Source organism: Numida meleagris, chromosome Z, assembly GCF_002078875.1.
Source record: "Numida meleagris isolate 19003 breed g44 Domestic line chromosome Z, NumMel1.0, whole genome shotgun sequence".
Taxonomy (NCBI): domain Eukaryota; kingdom Metazoa; phylum Chordata; class Aves; order Galliformes; family Numididae; genus Numida; species Numida meleagris.
In genome coordinates this window covers 21,287,632-21,303,309 of record NC_034438.1, presented here as the reverse complement: position 1 = coordinate 21,303,309, position 15,678 = coordinate 21,287,632, and the positions used below count along the sequence as shown (strand labels likewise).

Genomic DNA, 15,678 nt, shown 5'->3' with positions numbered 1-15,678 from the left:
CGGCTGAACGCACAGGGAGGGACGCGCAGCCGCGCTTTCCAGTTTGATACGGGAATTTGGGAATACGTTTCAAGGTTGCCGAAAAAGTCATGGATTTCTTGGTTTATTTGCATCTCCATTCTCATTTTACATAAATGCATGACCTTTCAAGTGGAAGGTATAGCGTTGCAATAAAAATGTGACCGTGCTTCTCCAGCGGACTTCTGTAAGCCCTCTCCTACCGGAGAGAAAAGCCCCCACTTCTCAATCACGCTTCATTTGTCTCACCGCTTTTTGGCAGTACGTGCATCTGTGAACAACTGTTCTCAGCATGAAGCATGGGAAGAGTGAAATTTCATCGAAGGTCTCGGAGGAACACCCTGAGACCTCACTAAGAACTGCAGCCACTGCCGTCACACCAGGGTGATGTGTTAGATGCACAAAGCCGGGGTCACATATCCCACTAGTTTTATGGCTTTGTTGCTCTTTTTTGTATGCTTTAACAAACAAAAAAGCATTAAACATTAAGTTTTATTACTTACACGCATTCACTATATTCTATATTTTATGTGGGCTGCTTTGAAAGCGATACCTCCTGTTTTATTATGTCAACCCACAATGTCAGAGGCAGATGGTGGTGGTACGGCAGTAGAGGCTGAACCTTCCCAGCAATATTCTGTTATGTTTTGTTACCGTGTGACAGATGGCAGCAGAGGGGCACTCTAACAAAATGGCATCTGACATGAAAGTGTGGATGGAGCAAAGGTGTGTCACTGAATTCCTCCATGCAAAAAAATGACACCCACTGACATTCATTGACACTTGTGAACATAATCGAGATCAAGCAGTGGATGTGGGCACAGTGAGGGGTGGGTGGTGTGTTCCAGCAGTGGCGACAGTGGATCACCTCTGCTGATACAGATTATTACAAGCACGGCATGCTGGCTACTGTTCATCACTGGTGAAAATGCACAGCTCATGGTGGTGACTGTTGAAAGTGTTTGTAGCTGAGAATTTGCTCTATTAAATAGTGTTATTGTGTTTTTTTATTTGTTGTAGTTTCCATGGAAATAATTAGGAGGCATTACTTTCAGAGCAGCCTTCCTTGATGCAGCCCAGGCAAGCCAAAAGGTTGGTCATTCATGCTCTAGAGCATTTGTGGGATTAAAAAAATGATAAAGCTCTACAGAATATTTTGGCTCAAAATAAATTAACATTGCTAGTATGTATATATATATTTATATATAGTATATATATACATATATTTCTACTGGGATATAGTTCCCCTGCTAAGACAGAAAGTTTGGGGACATCGATGAAAGTATACAAGTCCTTTCTGCAGAAACAGTTAAAACCACACCAGTGATATGTGACTCTTCTATTCAACCTTTTTTAGTGCCCATCCAATTCTGATAAGAAGATCCTCAGGAGTTTGCATAAGAGAAATAAGAAAGTGTAAGCCAGGTCAGTAGACTTGAATTCACCACACATGGGCCATCTCTGTGTGCACTCATACACTCCACAATACAATTGCTTTGACGACATTTGTTGAAAAAACTTTTCTTACTCTTACATTTCTTCAAGCATCAGTTTCTACTGTTTCCATACTTTTGTATTCAGAGTTGCATGACTGCTCTTTAAAAACATAAAATATTTTGCTGGCAAACAGTCAGTTTACTTTTGTTTACAATACTATGACTCAGTTTATGCTGTCTAGATAAGGTGAAAAGGTGAGCTGATCCTACACACCAAGAAAGAAGTAACTGTAGAGACCCAGTTACAGGCCTAACAGAGAATGCAACTTCATCTTCTGAGGACAGCACTCTTTGTAAGAGTGGTGTTTTTGTTTATTTTATACCAGCTTCAAGGAATGCAAGGGAATGTTTGGATGCAGAGAACATGTTGACCAGGAGCGACTGCAAAAGCCTGATGCTCCAAGCCCTCATGCTTGCACAGGCTGTTTATTTTCCTTCTAGGCCTGTGCTTGCATATTCCGTCCTTCCAGCAGTTCCCGTATCTTTCGGGCCTGAACAGGTGGTGCTGTCTGTGACACTGGCACCACTGTCCTCTGCCCAGTGGCATATCAGCCATCCAGCCTTACACTTCCTATCTCTTTGGTATGTCAGTATTGCAGCCGTAGACTAAGGTCTACATAGTTTAGATTTATAACACTTTTATTACTTTAACTTATGCTCCTGCTCCCAAGCACTTGAATTTACCTTCCTTCCACCACAAATAAATAAATAAATAAATAAATAAATAAATAAAATACATCTAATCACCCAATTCAAATTCAAGCCTTCAGCATTGATCCACCTCAGTCCCCTGCTGTTGGCCCAAGGCACCAGGTAACAAATATGGCATGTCCTCAAAGTCAAAGCAAAGCTATTTCAGACATGGCTAAAAAGGCCCTGTAACCCATATGCAGCATACCTCCTACTAATGTATTAATAGGCTTGTTCCATTCCAGTGCATTTTAGCAGATTTCTACTGTGTCAGGGTACTAACAGCAACAATATGGCAGTAAAAACAGCAGGGAGATGTTGGTTTGCGTGTTTTGTGTTTGTTTGTTGTTGTTATTTTTGTTTAGTTTGTAGTACGTTTGTAAGAAAGCCACTACCACTGTTTTAATGTGCAGTATTTCACGACATCTGAAAAGTTATGTGATACTCAAAAGGGGCTGTTGCAGCACTCGATTTTTTGCTGCAGTGAAGCACAGTGTAAACTTCTTGAAGGTGCTCTTCATACACTATCACACTTCTATTTTTTGAAATTTCAGTACATAACCTGCTTCAAAATTTCTGTTTCACCACTGTAATTCTCTCAAAAAGCCTTAAGGAGCTTGAACGTTCCTTGTAGATTCCTCTCTCAGGACTAAGAACCAGCATATGTTTGCATTAACAAAGGACAGCATTTTCAAAACAAGGTACTGCTACCACCAATCCCTGACTGCAGTTAAAACAAGCAGGCAGAACAAGCCACATGTACACAAAATTTTCATTTTTAAAGACCGTCCTTTTTTCTCTTAATTTGCAGATTTCCCCTCTAAGAATAATCTATTTTTCTTTTTATTTTCTGTCTCAGTGAATAAATTATTTCAGGAAATGGTGAAATGCCTAAATAGATAATACATAATTTTGAGCCACTGCTGAGACATCTCAACGTGTTTTTCCCCACTTTCATTCAGAGAAGAAACACAGTGAAGTGCAGATGATGACACCATCTGATCAGGAGGAGCTGAACCAGCCTTACGATTTGTTACAAACATGACAGCTCTCAAAATTACAAGATCTCTATTGGCCAAGTAAAAGCTTAAAGTGCACTGAGAAACACATCTCATAGAAATTATATCTTGATAGAGAAGGTTAAGCACTGAAAACAGTGAATTTTAGTATGAAAATATCCATGACAGTAACTTGGCATATACTGCTCGTGCTAAAATATTCTGTATGAACCCCTAATTCTACTTAATGAAAAGGAATTTTGACATACACTTCTATACATCCACGTTTATCATCTAACCATTTGTTTAAAAATGACAAACACTGCCTGCTGGAACTCGGGAGTTTTCTGTGGAGAAGAAATCCATTGCTCCTTGGCATGGGTGGGTTTCCAGAAAGGCCTTAGACCCTCACCACCATTCTTGTAATATTCTTGCCAATTTCAATCCAGCAAAGAACTAAACTCTCTAGGTACGGATGTAGACATAATAAATAAATACATAAATCAAACAGAAAACAGAACTGCTTCATAGCCATTTGCTACATCTCTCTGAACTTAGTAAAAGTGAGCTTATGACACCAATAAAACTTTGGGACATTGTTTATTCACAAAAATAACAACGTAATAGCAGCAGTTGACATTTCTTTACTTGTACCATTTCATAGTTGCTTCAATAATGCAAAAATATATTCTACTAACACGGAGCAAGCTTAGATATACATTTATTAAACTTAAAAGGCCTCCTTTACTAACAAAACATCAGATTTAGAGGAGGGGCAGTAATATTTTTGCTGCTGTAGTGCACAGGGTACCCAGGCACATTAAAGCACAGGTTGTGATACGTGCTGTGTAAAACAAACTTATCATGGCTCCTGTATCACTGAGAAAAACACCAGAAACGATCTACGGATAAGCTACATTAACTATGCAAGTTAAATTCCTCTCCTGATGTTCCTAGAGCAGATCATTCATTCCTTTGATCAAATGATTATGAAAATTATGTATTTATGAAGTACTAGCTTCTAAGTAGATCATGATTTACCCATCACTGTAGCAGCGGTTTTAAATCTTTGTGCTAAAGAAGATTTTACTGAGTACAGCAACTTAGTCTTCTAAGAAATCTGCTTGCTTCCTGTCAATATCTTTATCCCCTTACCACTCCCTAAATGTATTTGACATTTAACTATTGAACACAAAGACAGAAAGTACATTTGCATAATTCTACTGTAAATAAAAACAGATCTGATAAAGCAGATCTGAGTTATTATTGTATCAATGTGTCAATGTTCTCAATAGTTCAAAACTAAACTACTACTATAGTCATTAGATTAAAACATCCTTTAAGAATCCTTTAGGAATTGTTACAGATTTGTTACCTAGCGCACTAATATCTGCATTATAAGAGCTACTTAACTGTCAGCTAAGGACATCAAGGACTGAGTGACAGTAAAATTAAATGACTTTTTCCATTGCTGATAAGTCTTTCTGACCAAGAAAGACAGATAACCTCTATGTGAGAAGAAAAATCTCCTTCGCACAGTTAGAACATATTTTGTACTCCAATCTTAAGTCTTGCATCAAATTTGGCACTCGTTTATCTTACAGTAAAAAAAAAAAATGCAGTGAAACCAAATAAAGTGTAAACTGCACCTCTCCAGAAGAAAATAAACAGCTAAAATCTCATTTTTACTTCACTGTCCTCCTGTATTAATCTCAAAAACTGTAAAACAGCCATGACAAATTTTTCTTAAGCCCTCTTGGATAGTAAGAGTTCCTGGTTTTGGACAACATCTTGAAAACTGGAATTCATAGATAGCTCCTCAATGGTTTTATTTACTCAGCACAGAACTGAAGCCTTAAGAGAAGTGCTCTCATACAGTGGCCAAAGGAGCTGTCTGCACATATTATCAGACACCTTTCTTAAGCTGTTTTATACTTTAGTGACTACTGAGGAAAATGCATACCAATGTGCTCAGATCCCATGATGGGGCTTACCTATACACAAAGCATTCTTGAATTTTAAATGAAAATAAATACTACATACAGAGACATTGTCAAGGAGTTTAAAATTAAACACAGATGAATTTATCTGACATTAGGCAAAAGAAATCCCTTTTATACAATGCTTTCAGTATTACTTTAATTACATATTTCACCATATAAAAATAAACTTCACATACAGGCTGAGAACTTTTCTGTTTAGACATTAGCAAACAAAATCAAATTTTAGGTTGTAATAACACAAAGAATATCTATGAATTCCATCTATCCACACTCTATCCACTGGTGAGAAAACTAGATCTCTCTGAACTAAGCATCTACAGATTTACATTATTTTAGCCACTTACAGCTCTCAGTATTTGTGTCACTACATCCAGACCTTGCTTTTAAAATTATGACAACACCAAAAATAATAATTAATTGATATAAAACCTGAAGTATCATCAGGTGTCAAATTGGATCCATAACACGCCCCGATTTGCAGTACTTCACTGTGCAGAATTTATGTACTTAGAAATTATTGGTTTTACTGTTAGAATTCCATTTTCACACTGAAACACAAGACAATTTGTCTTTTATTTTTTTTCCTTGAAGTGAATGGCTTGCAAAATTAAAATGCATGTTTCATTACAAATTTACAAAAAGAAAGTGATACAGGGATGCTTCAGCTTTAAGAATAAAGAATATATATACCACTATGGCACTACTGCTTTCAGTGGTTATAAATGTTAATTAAATAGAGTAACTGAAAATAGTAACAGAGACTTGTATGCAGCATGTAAGAATTTGTGTCATACAAGGCAGCCTTTACTTTTTATCTCTTGCTTAAACCAAAAGAGTATCACAGAAATTCCTAAATGTAATTGCTACTACAAACTGAAGGTAAAACAGAGAAGCTACCATTAACAAATAGATCTGCAGAATTCAAAATTAAATTTATTGCCTTACACATAACTAAGCTGGAAAACACCCGCAAACAAATTGCAAGCAACACAGAGCATGATACAGACCGCAGAATTTACTGTAGCAGAGGAGTAAACCACTCAAATGGTCAACTCATTTCATAAAGGTTGCTGCTGTTAGCCAGCTGGTTAACTAAAGCTAGTTCAGTTATACCTATCTGAAATGGACATAAAAAAAAATTAAAAATAGCAAGCGACTAATGGGTAGGCAGAACCCAAAGGCCAAGTTAAATGAAGTTACATCTAAAACAATTCAGCTATCACAAACTATGCTGTTCTCAAAACCCTCACTCAGTTTTATTAATGCATAAAAGTGCAAAAGCAAACTACCTGACACAGCAGCTCAGCATGCAAATGCATTATGATGAAGGCATGAACTTCCTGTGGAAGACAGACGCATTTAATGGGTCAAATGCACAATCATGGCAGAGCAAGCAGGAATTTTGCTACTGTGTTCCAGTACTGCTTTAAAAAATGGTCTGCCCTCTGTGGTGATGGGTGTTCTACAGAACATTAATCATCTAATGGTGGCGTTTTTTTGTTTTGTTTTGTTTTGTTTGTTTTTACAAAGAAGGGAACCATTAAACACCTAATATAAAGACATACAACTATCCTCACAGAACTACACAGTATTACAAGGCAAAACAGAAAATACAGTGTTTGTAAGAAAACACAGTTTGGGGTGGGGAGAAAATGTGTGTATTTGGTGTATTTTTTTTTCCCCTTTCTCAAAACTTTTTAAAGGGACTATTAATTCACATACAATATAACTTAATATGTTGCATATATATATGATATATTAGCTAGTAATGCTGCCATCCTTACCTACAAATTTTCAAAGGCATTTTTCTTCACTAACTGCACAACCATCTACATATTCTGTAACTGCTATATATAATAGGACTACGCAAATTCAGGATAACAGAACTCAGAAAATCAAACTAGGATCAGCTGAAACATGATATACTATAAAAATTCTAATTTTTCCTGGAGAAGGAGTAACTTATCTTTTCAAAGATATTATAAATAATACAGGTATATTTTAACTTGTATCCACATTTTAAATCAAAAGAAGCTGCCTGAATAAGATCTGATGACCAACTAAAAATGTTTCTTTAAGAAGTATGTAACAGCAGAAACTTCCCTCTAAAATACTTAATTTTATTAATGAAATGGTAACAAAGATAACAAGTATACAAACAACCTCTTTGCTCTATGCTACTTACACATCATAAATAAGACAGCTGTTGTTGCAAGACACAATCCTTCACAACCTTTCTTTAAGTGTACAGATTTGTCATTCTCTTATCAGAATAAGCTGTTAACCAACCAACAGCATGTGGCTTAAACATCACAAAAATGACTGCCTATACTTTACATGGTAAAGCATTTTCTATAGTCTTAAATGTACACAGTGGCAAGAACACTAAATCCTATCAAAAATGAAGAGTGATTAAGCAGCTTCACAATCAAACTAGGTTTCATTACCTTAGGAATTGGGCAAATTTTTCATTCCCTGTAATATGTTTTTTTAATTATTTTAATAAGAATTAACTACACAAAAGAAAAGGAAATTGAAAGCAAACTGCTAATATTCTACTAAGCCTTTTTTAACTGAAAGAAACTCCTTCCATGAGGTAAGGCAATTAATTTATTTGATTGTAATAAGGTGTATAATCTACCTGATTTTACGTATAAGGAAGTTTGTAAATACGACTCTTACAAAATCTCACAACAATGAAACTGGTTATATTAGTTCAGAGAGCACAAATTATGGTTTTACTTGAAAAAAATACTTGCTTTGTCATTTGCTTCTTACATGCTTTCTCACCAAAGAATGAAAAAAGATTCTCTAGCATATAACTCCTATGTAAATTAGAACATTTCTTCCCCAAGTATTTTCCACCCCCAGCTCTGCATACAATTCATTTTGTAACACCTGATGGGTATCAGAGAAAATGATGGAGAGGTAACAGTTAAGGCCATCCAAATGTAACTAAATATCTTAAGGGCTGCCTTTGATGCAGGTGTTCAGAAAATACTTTGTATTCAGCTACTATATTTGTACAGTGGTGGTCCCCAAAATGCATCATTGCTTTCACTGTATCTTTTCTAAAAATTAAAAAGAAATGTGTAAATGAAGCTGTAGTACTTAAGTGAACTAAACATCCATTCTGAAAAATCACTTGCATTCTTGTCTAGAGTATGGTGGTGGCAAAACAGCAATAGAGATGATGCAAGATTCAGCTGAAAATGAGTAATAGCACATATATATTTCTAGAAAATACCACATTTTAAGAAGGCACTAAAGCTTATGCTTGTGCTCTCATTTTTTTTAACAAGTAAGAAAAAAATTATTTTCATAATGGCACCTGAACATATTTCCAGCCGAACAGACACACTGCAGTACATGTCAAAAAACAAAGCTCTTAAGTTATCTTAATATATAGATGTGCTCAATTCTGGAACAGAAGAAAACAACAGAACAAAACAACCTGAAAATAACTCAATAAGCTAACCTATTATCATCATACATGGCAATGTTCCTTTTAGGAACAGGAAAGTAGCATGCATTGTTCAAATACTTTAAGCAAACACTGAGTTTAGGGGTGTTAATAAGAAATTATTTTAAATAATAAAACGCACAAATCTCAAGCACTGAGCAAATGAAGAACGTACTAGCCATTGGGCATATATCAAAGAACCATAAAAACTTTTCCTACAGTTGTCATTTACACCAAAAGGAAGCGTGTACATTTATGCACCATTTCCAAGCACATAAAAAAGTACACATTGAAGTTTCTGTGGACTTTTTAACCCACAAAGTAAAACAACACAAAATTCATCAACAAGCAACAATTTAAAACAATGTTCAATGTTTATCTTCAGGTTTTTTTTGTTTTTTTTTGTTTGTTTGTTTGTTTGTTCTTTAGGGGTAGTACAGGTTTACTTCTTTCAGTTCCTATTTAACAGCCTGTGGCAAAACTTAACATAAATCATTTTACCAACAAGTACAGCCATCGTGGAAATGCATGGAGTTTCAGAGATTAACAGTTCTGATGGCATATGCCTTTTCAGGGTATAACTACTGGTCCGTGCTTTCCTGCTTTACAGCAAGAAGACAACAAAGCTATCACAAGAATTGGAAGAGCTACTAGTACTATCATCATGGTCAGGTTGATTGCTTTGACATTTTCTTCCTCATTCTGGGAAATAAGAAGCTTTGGATTTCATTCCTTAGTTGAGTCAGAGGTTGATCCTTTGCTTTAAACCTCTTCCATTTTAACTGAAAGGTTATCTTCGTTTGGTTGACAGTTTCCATTCTGCTGAAGTTTGACTTCATCTGTCCTTTGCGTATCTCTGTTGTCTACATCCTTGTCAGTTTCTGAATTCTGATCCTCTTTAGTGTGATCTTTGTCCTATCAAAGATAAAATCATTCTCTCAAGATTATTGGATATGTTTTCCAATTAACTGCTGGTATTTTGATTTCCTCAATTTTTCATGCCTACTTTGTGTCAGCAATTTAAAAAAATTTTAGAGTAGATGCAGCAGCAACTTCAGGTGACTGAAGTCAGGCATCATAACCAAGTGTTACTGAAGAAATTATTGCTGTGAAGTGATCTGTCTTTACCTCTAATATCCAGATAAAAGAGAACAAACAGTATAGTGGAACTTATGTTAAGAAACTTTCCTGTGGGAGATTTTCCTGTCTCCTGCTAGCAGAAGCTAAACTCAGTCATTTCAAGTAGCAATAATTTGCTAAGGACAAAGGGGAAAATGAAAAGAAAGAAAAAGAAAGGGGGATATTCCAGTTATCACTCCACCTGCTGCACTCCACTCTATTTATAAGCACTTGATCACAGATCTTACCTTCAAAGCAGTGGTGTTTTTGTCAGATTTCTCCCTTCCCTCTTTTTCTTTACTACTTTTTTTCTTGGAGGTTGAGCGTTCTCTTTCTCTTCCTTCATTATTTGTATCCCTTTCTCTTTTTTTTTCTTTCTTGTTTCTGTTCAAGAAAATATTAACTCAAATCAAATTTGATCCAAAAGCAGCAAATGAACTACCAGTGCTTAAACAAAGTGTATTGCACAGTAAATTGCACAGCACAGTAACTAAGAATGCTGGTATCCTGGTTTGTTTTCTCTACGAAAGGTTCAACCATCTTCAAACCATTTAGTTGCAAAAAAAAAAAAAGTCAAAACATAACGAAGACATAGAGACAAGAGGATATTTTGACTGAAGAGAGCTAACGAACAAGTGTTCAGTGTGCATAGTATTCGCAAAGAGAAAAGTGAATTAAATTGTACCCGAGGAAGGGCTCTTAATATTTTGAGAAAATTTGTCTCACTGACAGATGATATTTCAAAGCATAACAAATTTTAAATCCTTGAAGATTTCTGTTTTTGAATTAAAATTGGATCATAGTGACCAAAAGAAATTGTCTCCTTCCACCTTTTATTAAAGATCTCTTTGCATTTAAAAAAAAAAAGGAAGAAACTGACTCAGTTCCTTTCAGAATGTTGATCTCTATGTCGTCTTTCATTTTGACAAACCATTACACCTCCTTTACTGCTCACTAACGTTTATGTTTACACCAAACTGACCTCCTTGGAGAAGGAGTTCGTGAAGACTTCCTTTTTGTTGCTTTGGACGTTTTAGGAGACTTAGAAAGACTTCTACTCTTCCTCTTGCGCCTTTCTCTGCATGACAAAAAACTCCAAATCAGCAAAAAACAACAAATAATAAATTCAGGAACTGTATAAAATCTCTTAAAATGAATTGATGTAACAGCTAAGTAAACATTCCTGGGTTTAACATTATATACAATGATTTCTAAACTATACAAAGCAAAATAACTTTTTCATCTTTCAGAGTGGTGGGAAAAGGGAGAACAGAACCATGAAGAGAAAAAAAGACTGTCTTTTCAGATTTTAGTTTCATTCTTACCCACCCATGCTTGTACTTAAACCTGACAACTGAAACATCTACTAGCACTGTATTAAATAAGAATTTCTTCAATCAGGGAAAGATTCCAATTGAATGAGGAGCCACACCAAGACAAAAGGCATAACTTCAGCAACATGAACTTCAAAACTTAGCATTAAATACTCAAGATCAACAGAATTTCAGTTCAGCATGACTGAAGTTCAGAAGCAAACAGTGTATAATGAAGCTCAAACTGTTGTCAAAATTAAAACAGACCACTTTATATTTATTACTTGCCTAACAGTCTATGCTCAACAAACATATTTATCACGCTCTAATGTACCAAGGAGCTCTTAACAGCTCAAACAGCTTCTTTACACAGATGGAGTTTGCTTAGTTTCTATTCTGGAGTCTGATTTTGAATACAACAGAACATTTAAGTGGTTAACATATACTGAGGTACGTGTTAAAATACATCAAAAACTGAGGAAGTGAAGTTTCATTCAACAAAAATGCAAAACCTGTAGCTGTCAAAGTAAGATAACTCTTTTCTATCTCTTCGTGGAACAGGGAAAGGAAACAGGAGGAACTACTGAAGAAGAGCAGGAAAGATTAAACTAGCTGAGAGTGCATTTCAACATGTTCCACAAAAGATACAATTATGCGTACCAGCTTTTGGAATTATCATATAATTTCTCCAATGTTTATAAAGGCCAAGAAATCAACAGTTATCAGATGAATCACAGAAGGATATATTAAGACATGTTTTTTAAAACTAACTGGATTCATACTCTGACAATTTCATCTAGCCTGGCCTTCTGTTGGACAAAAGCTCCACAGGACAAAATTTCAGAGCTAATTTTGAGCAGTAGATTAAGATTGATTAGATGTCTGGTAAACAGAAATAAAAAGTAGACTCAGGGTTACACTGGAGATAACACTGGTTTACTGGTTAACATGCATCTCATTTTGAACATCCCCACATTTATCCGTACAGTTTTTTCAAACAAGGATACTGGAAATGCATCTTTATCCATGGATGAAATTGATTTTTCTATTGCTTTCCTGCACGTCTGTGAGTAACCAGGTAACTTAACTGTGTTCAAACAGTATCAAATCTGTATTTTCAGATTCTGATTTTCCAGTGTCAACTAGGCAAAGTCAATCACTGAAGTAAACAGACTCCCTTAAATACAAACTAACTGGGGGCTAGCAGCCTAACTTATTGTCAGTTACTTCTTGAGACAGTAATAGTTACTGAAGTTGGAAGAGCTCCATGAAGTTCACCTAATCCCATTCCAGACCTCACTCAAAACAAGGTCAATTACAGTAGGTTACTAGGGGATGCATTTAGTCAGGTTTTGAGCATCTCTAAAAATGGAATCTCCTCAGTCTTTCTGGGCAACACGTTCTAGGTTTTCCAGAAAACAAAACAAAACAGAAAACAAACAAACAAAAAAACAAACAAACAAAAAAAAAAAAACAAAAAACAAAAACAAAAACACCCCCACCACTGCAATTTAAGCATTAGAAAAAAAATATTTTGCTGCATTTTAGTATCACAGAATCACAGAATGTCAGGGATTGGAAAAGACCTCAAATGATCATTTAGTCCAATCCCCCTGCTGGAGAAGGAACACCTAGATTAGGTCACACAGGAACATGTACAGGCAGGTTTTGAATGTCTCCAGAGAAGGAGATCCCACAACCTCTCTGGGCAGCCTGTTCCAGTGTTCTGTTACCCTCACCGCGAAGAATTTTCTTCTCGTATTTATATGGAACCGCCGATGTTCCAGCTTGCACCCGTTACCCCTTGTCTTGTATCACTGGATGTCACTGAGAAGAGCCTGGCTCCATCCTCCTGACACTCACCCTCTACATATATATCAACATTAATGAGGTCACTCCTCAGTCTCCTCCAAGCTGGAGACCCAGGTCCCTCAGCCTTTCCTCATAATGGAGATGGTCCACTCTTTTAATCATCCTTCTGCCTCTGCGCTGCACTTTCTCAAGCAGTTCCTGGTCCTTCTTGAACTGAGAGGCCCAGAACTGGACACAATATTCCAAATGCGGTTTTAGCAGGGCAGAGTAGAGGGGGAAGAGCACCTCTCTCAACACACCTCTACTCAACGCACCTCTACTAACTGCACCCCTTCCAATACAACAACAGGATGCCACTGGCCTTCCTGGCCATAAAGGCACAGTGCTGGGTCATGCTCCTCCTGCTGTCCACCAGGATCCCCAGGTCCCTTTCCCCTACGCTGCTGTCCAACAGGTCAGTCCCCAACCTATACTGGTACCTGGGGTTGTTCTTGCCCAGATGCAAGACTCTACACTTGCCCTTGTTGTATTTTATTATTTCTCCCTACCCAACTCTCCTGCTTGTCCAGGTTTCGTTGGATGGCAGCACAACCTTCTGGCATGTCAGCCACTCCTCCCAGTTTTGTGTCATCAGCAAACTTGCTGACAGCACACTCTATTCCCTCATTCAAGTCGCTGATGAATATATTCAATAGTACTGGTCCCAGTACCGACCCTTGAGGGACTCCACCAGATACAGGCCTCCAACTAGACTCTGTCCCACTGATCATTACACTCTGGCTTCTTTCCTTCAGCGAGTTCACAGTCCACCTCACTACCCAATTGTCCAGACCACAGTATGTGCCTACTTCCTTCAGCTCTTTCACTGGCCACCAGGAACAATCTGGCTCCACTATTCTTACACTCTTATTTACACTCTCCCACTATAAATTTGTATGCACTGTTAAAACACTCCAAGACACTTAAACAACTTTGTGACTTTTCACTGGTTGCATTCAAGTTAGGTCTGTTGCTCTCTTGCACTTGGAAGGCCTAGAACTGGACACTGGATTCCAGATCTGGCACCACCAGTGCTGAGGAAAGGCAAAGAATCGCCTTCCTTATCTGCTCACAGTACTCCTTCTAGAAGAGAATCTCAGCATACTTCTGTCTGCCTTGACTGCAAGGATACATTGCTGGCTCACACTCCCCTTGGGGCCCATCAGAACCACCAGGTTCTTTTTCTGCCAGCTGGCCTTCCAACCAATCAGCGCCCAGACTGTACTGGTCCATGGAGTAATTCCTGCACAGATGCAGGACTCAGCACTGCCCTTCGTTCAGCTCCAAGAGATGCTCATCAGCCCATTTCTCAAGTCTGTTGATGTTTCTCTGAATGGCAGCACAGCTCTTTGACACACTACCAGCTCTTCCCAGTTCAGTATTGTCTGCAGACTTGCTGAGGGTGTGTTCAGTTCCACTGGCTAGGCCACTGATGATGCTCAACAGAACTGGCTCCAGTATCATCACTTGGGTATAACACCACTGATTGCTTTTCAGTTAGACTAGCTAGCTGTTTTGAAGAGATTGTTTCAGTTTTTGAGTGGTCCTATTGGAGCCAGGAGTCAAGACTCCGTGATCTTTGAGGGTCCTTTCCAACTCAGCGTATTCAATGATTCTATATAAGTAACCAAGGAATTATGTAACAATGACTCATACTTTCATCAGGACATCCTGTGATGCCCCCTCCATCATAACATTTGTTGACTCCAACACAGAGAAATGGCACAACAACCATTTACTTATTTCCCTGAAATACTATACTGTATAGTTAAGTGAGAGGCAAGCACCAGCAGCCCAACAGCAGACTACGTTCTTACAGGTATGATACAGATTTCTTTGTAATTCATTTTACTTCATAGGGAAACATACTAAATGAACAAAAATTGAATTATAAAGATGGTAGTACTGACACATAAAAAAGAGATGTATTTTGTTGTGCTGGTAAGTTCAAAAAAGCATTAGAAAAATTAAAAATAACAAACCTGCTGGAGCTACGCGATCTTCGTGAAGAGCTATAGCTTCTTGGGGGAGTTCTGGATCTCTTATCTTTCTTCTTTTTATCATCTCTCTCTTTTTCTCGCTCCCTTTCCTTATCCCCATCTTTCTCCTTTTCTCTGTCTTTCTCTTTGTCCCCTCCCTTGTCCTTATCTCCCTCCCTATCCTTCATCTTTTCTCTATCCTTCTCCCCATCTTTGTCATCATCTTTTTCCTTGTTCTGATCTACATCTTCCCTGTCTTTTTCCTTCTCATCTTTCTCCTTTTCCCTTTCCTTGTCCCTGTCTCTATCCTTATCTTTGACTTTCTCTCGATCTTTGTTTCGCTCTTTGTCTTTCTCCCTGTCTTTATCCCTGTTTCTCTCTTTATCTCGCTCTCTTTCCCTTTCTTTGTCTCTATCCCGATCTCTTTCCTTCTCCTTGTCTCGGTCTCTCTCCTTTTCTTTGGTCTTTTCTTTTTCCTTGACCTTTTCTTTGTCTCTTTTCTTGTCCCTGTGAAAAGCCAAACACAAATCCATTAACTCATCTTACAGTTTCCTAATAAAGACAACAACTAAGTCTTCAGCACACAGTAAATGCTCAAGTGAAAGTATGCCTGTTCAAAAATAACTATTATGCAAAATTCTACTTTTCCACTCAAGTTTACCATGAGTGGGAGACCATTTAACTAGGAAAAGTCTGGAAATCAGAAATCAAAATCAGCTGTGCTGAGTGATGGTACTACATAAGTTTC

The 15,678-nt window shown here is 37.4% G+C and overlaps 1 protein-coding gene across 6 annotated transcripts in view; it reads right to left on the bottom strand.

Moving 5' to 3' along the window:
* SREK1 (splicing regulatory glutamic acid and lysine rich protein 1) overlaps positions 3,786–15,678 on the bottom strand; it is a 44,366-nt gene continuing 32,473 nt past the window's right edge. For all 6 annotated transcript variants that reach the window (XM_021379812.1, XM_021379813.1, XM_021379818.1 and 3 more), the window contains 4 exons: positions 14,934–15,437; positions 10,770–10,865; positions 10,036–10,171; positions 3,786–9,583 (listed from right to left, as the gene is read on the bottom strand). In XM_021379812.1, coding sequence (XP_021235487.1) covers positions 9,431–9,583; positions 10,036–10,171; positions 10,770–10,865; positions 14,934–15,437 — 889 coding nt within the window. In that variant the 3' untranslated portion in view covers positions 3,786–9,430. The remainder of the gene's footprint in view (positions 9,584–10,035; positions 10,172–10,769; positions 10,866–14,933; positions 15,438–15,678) is intronic.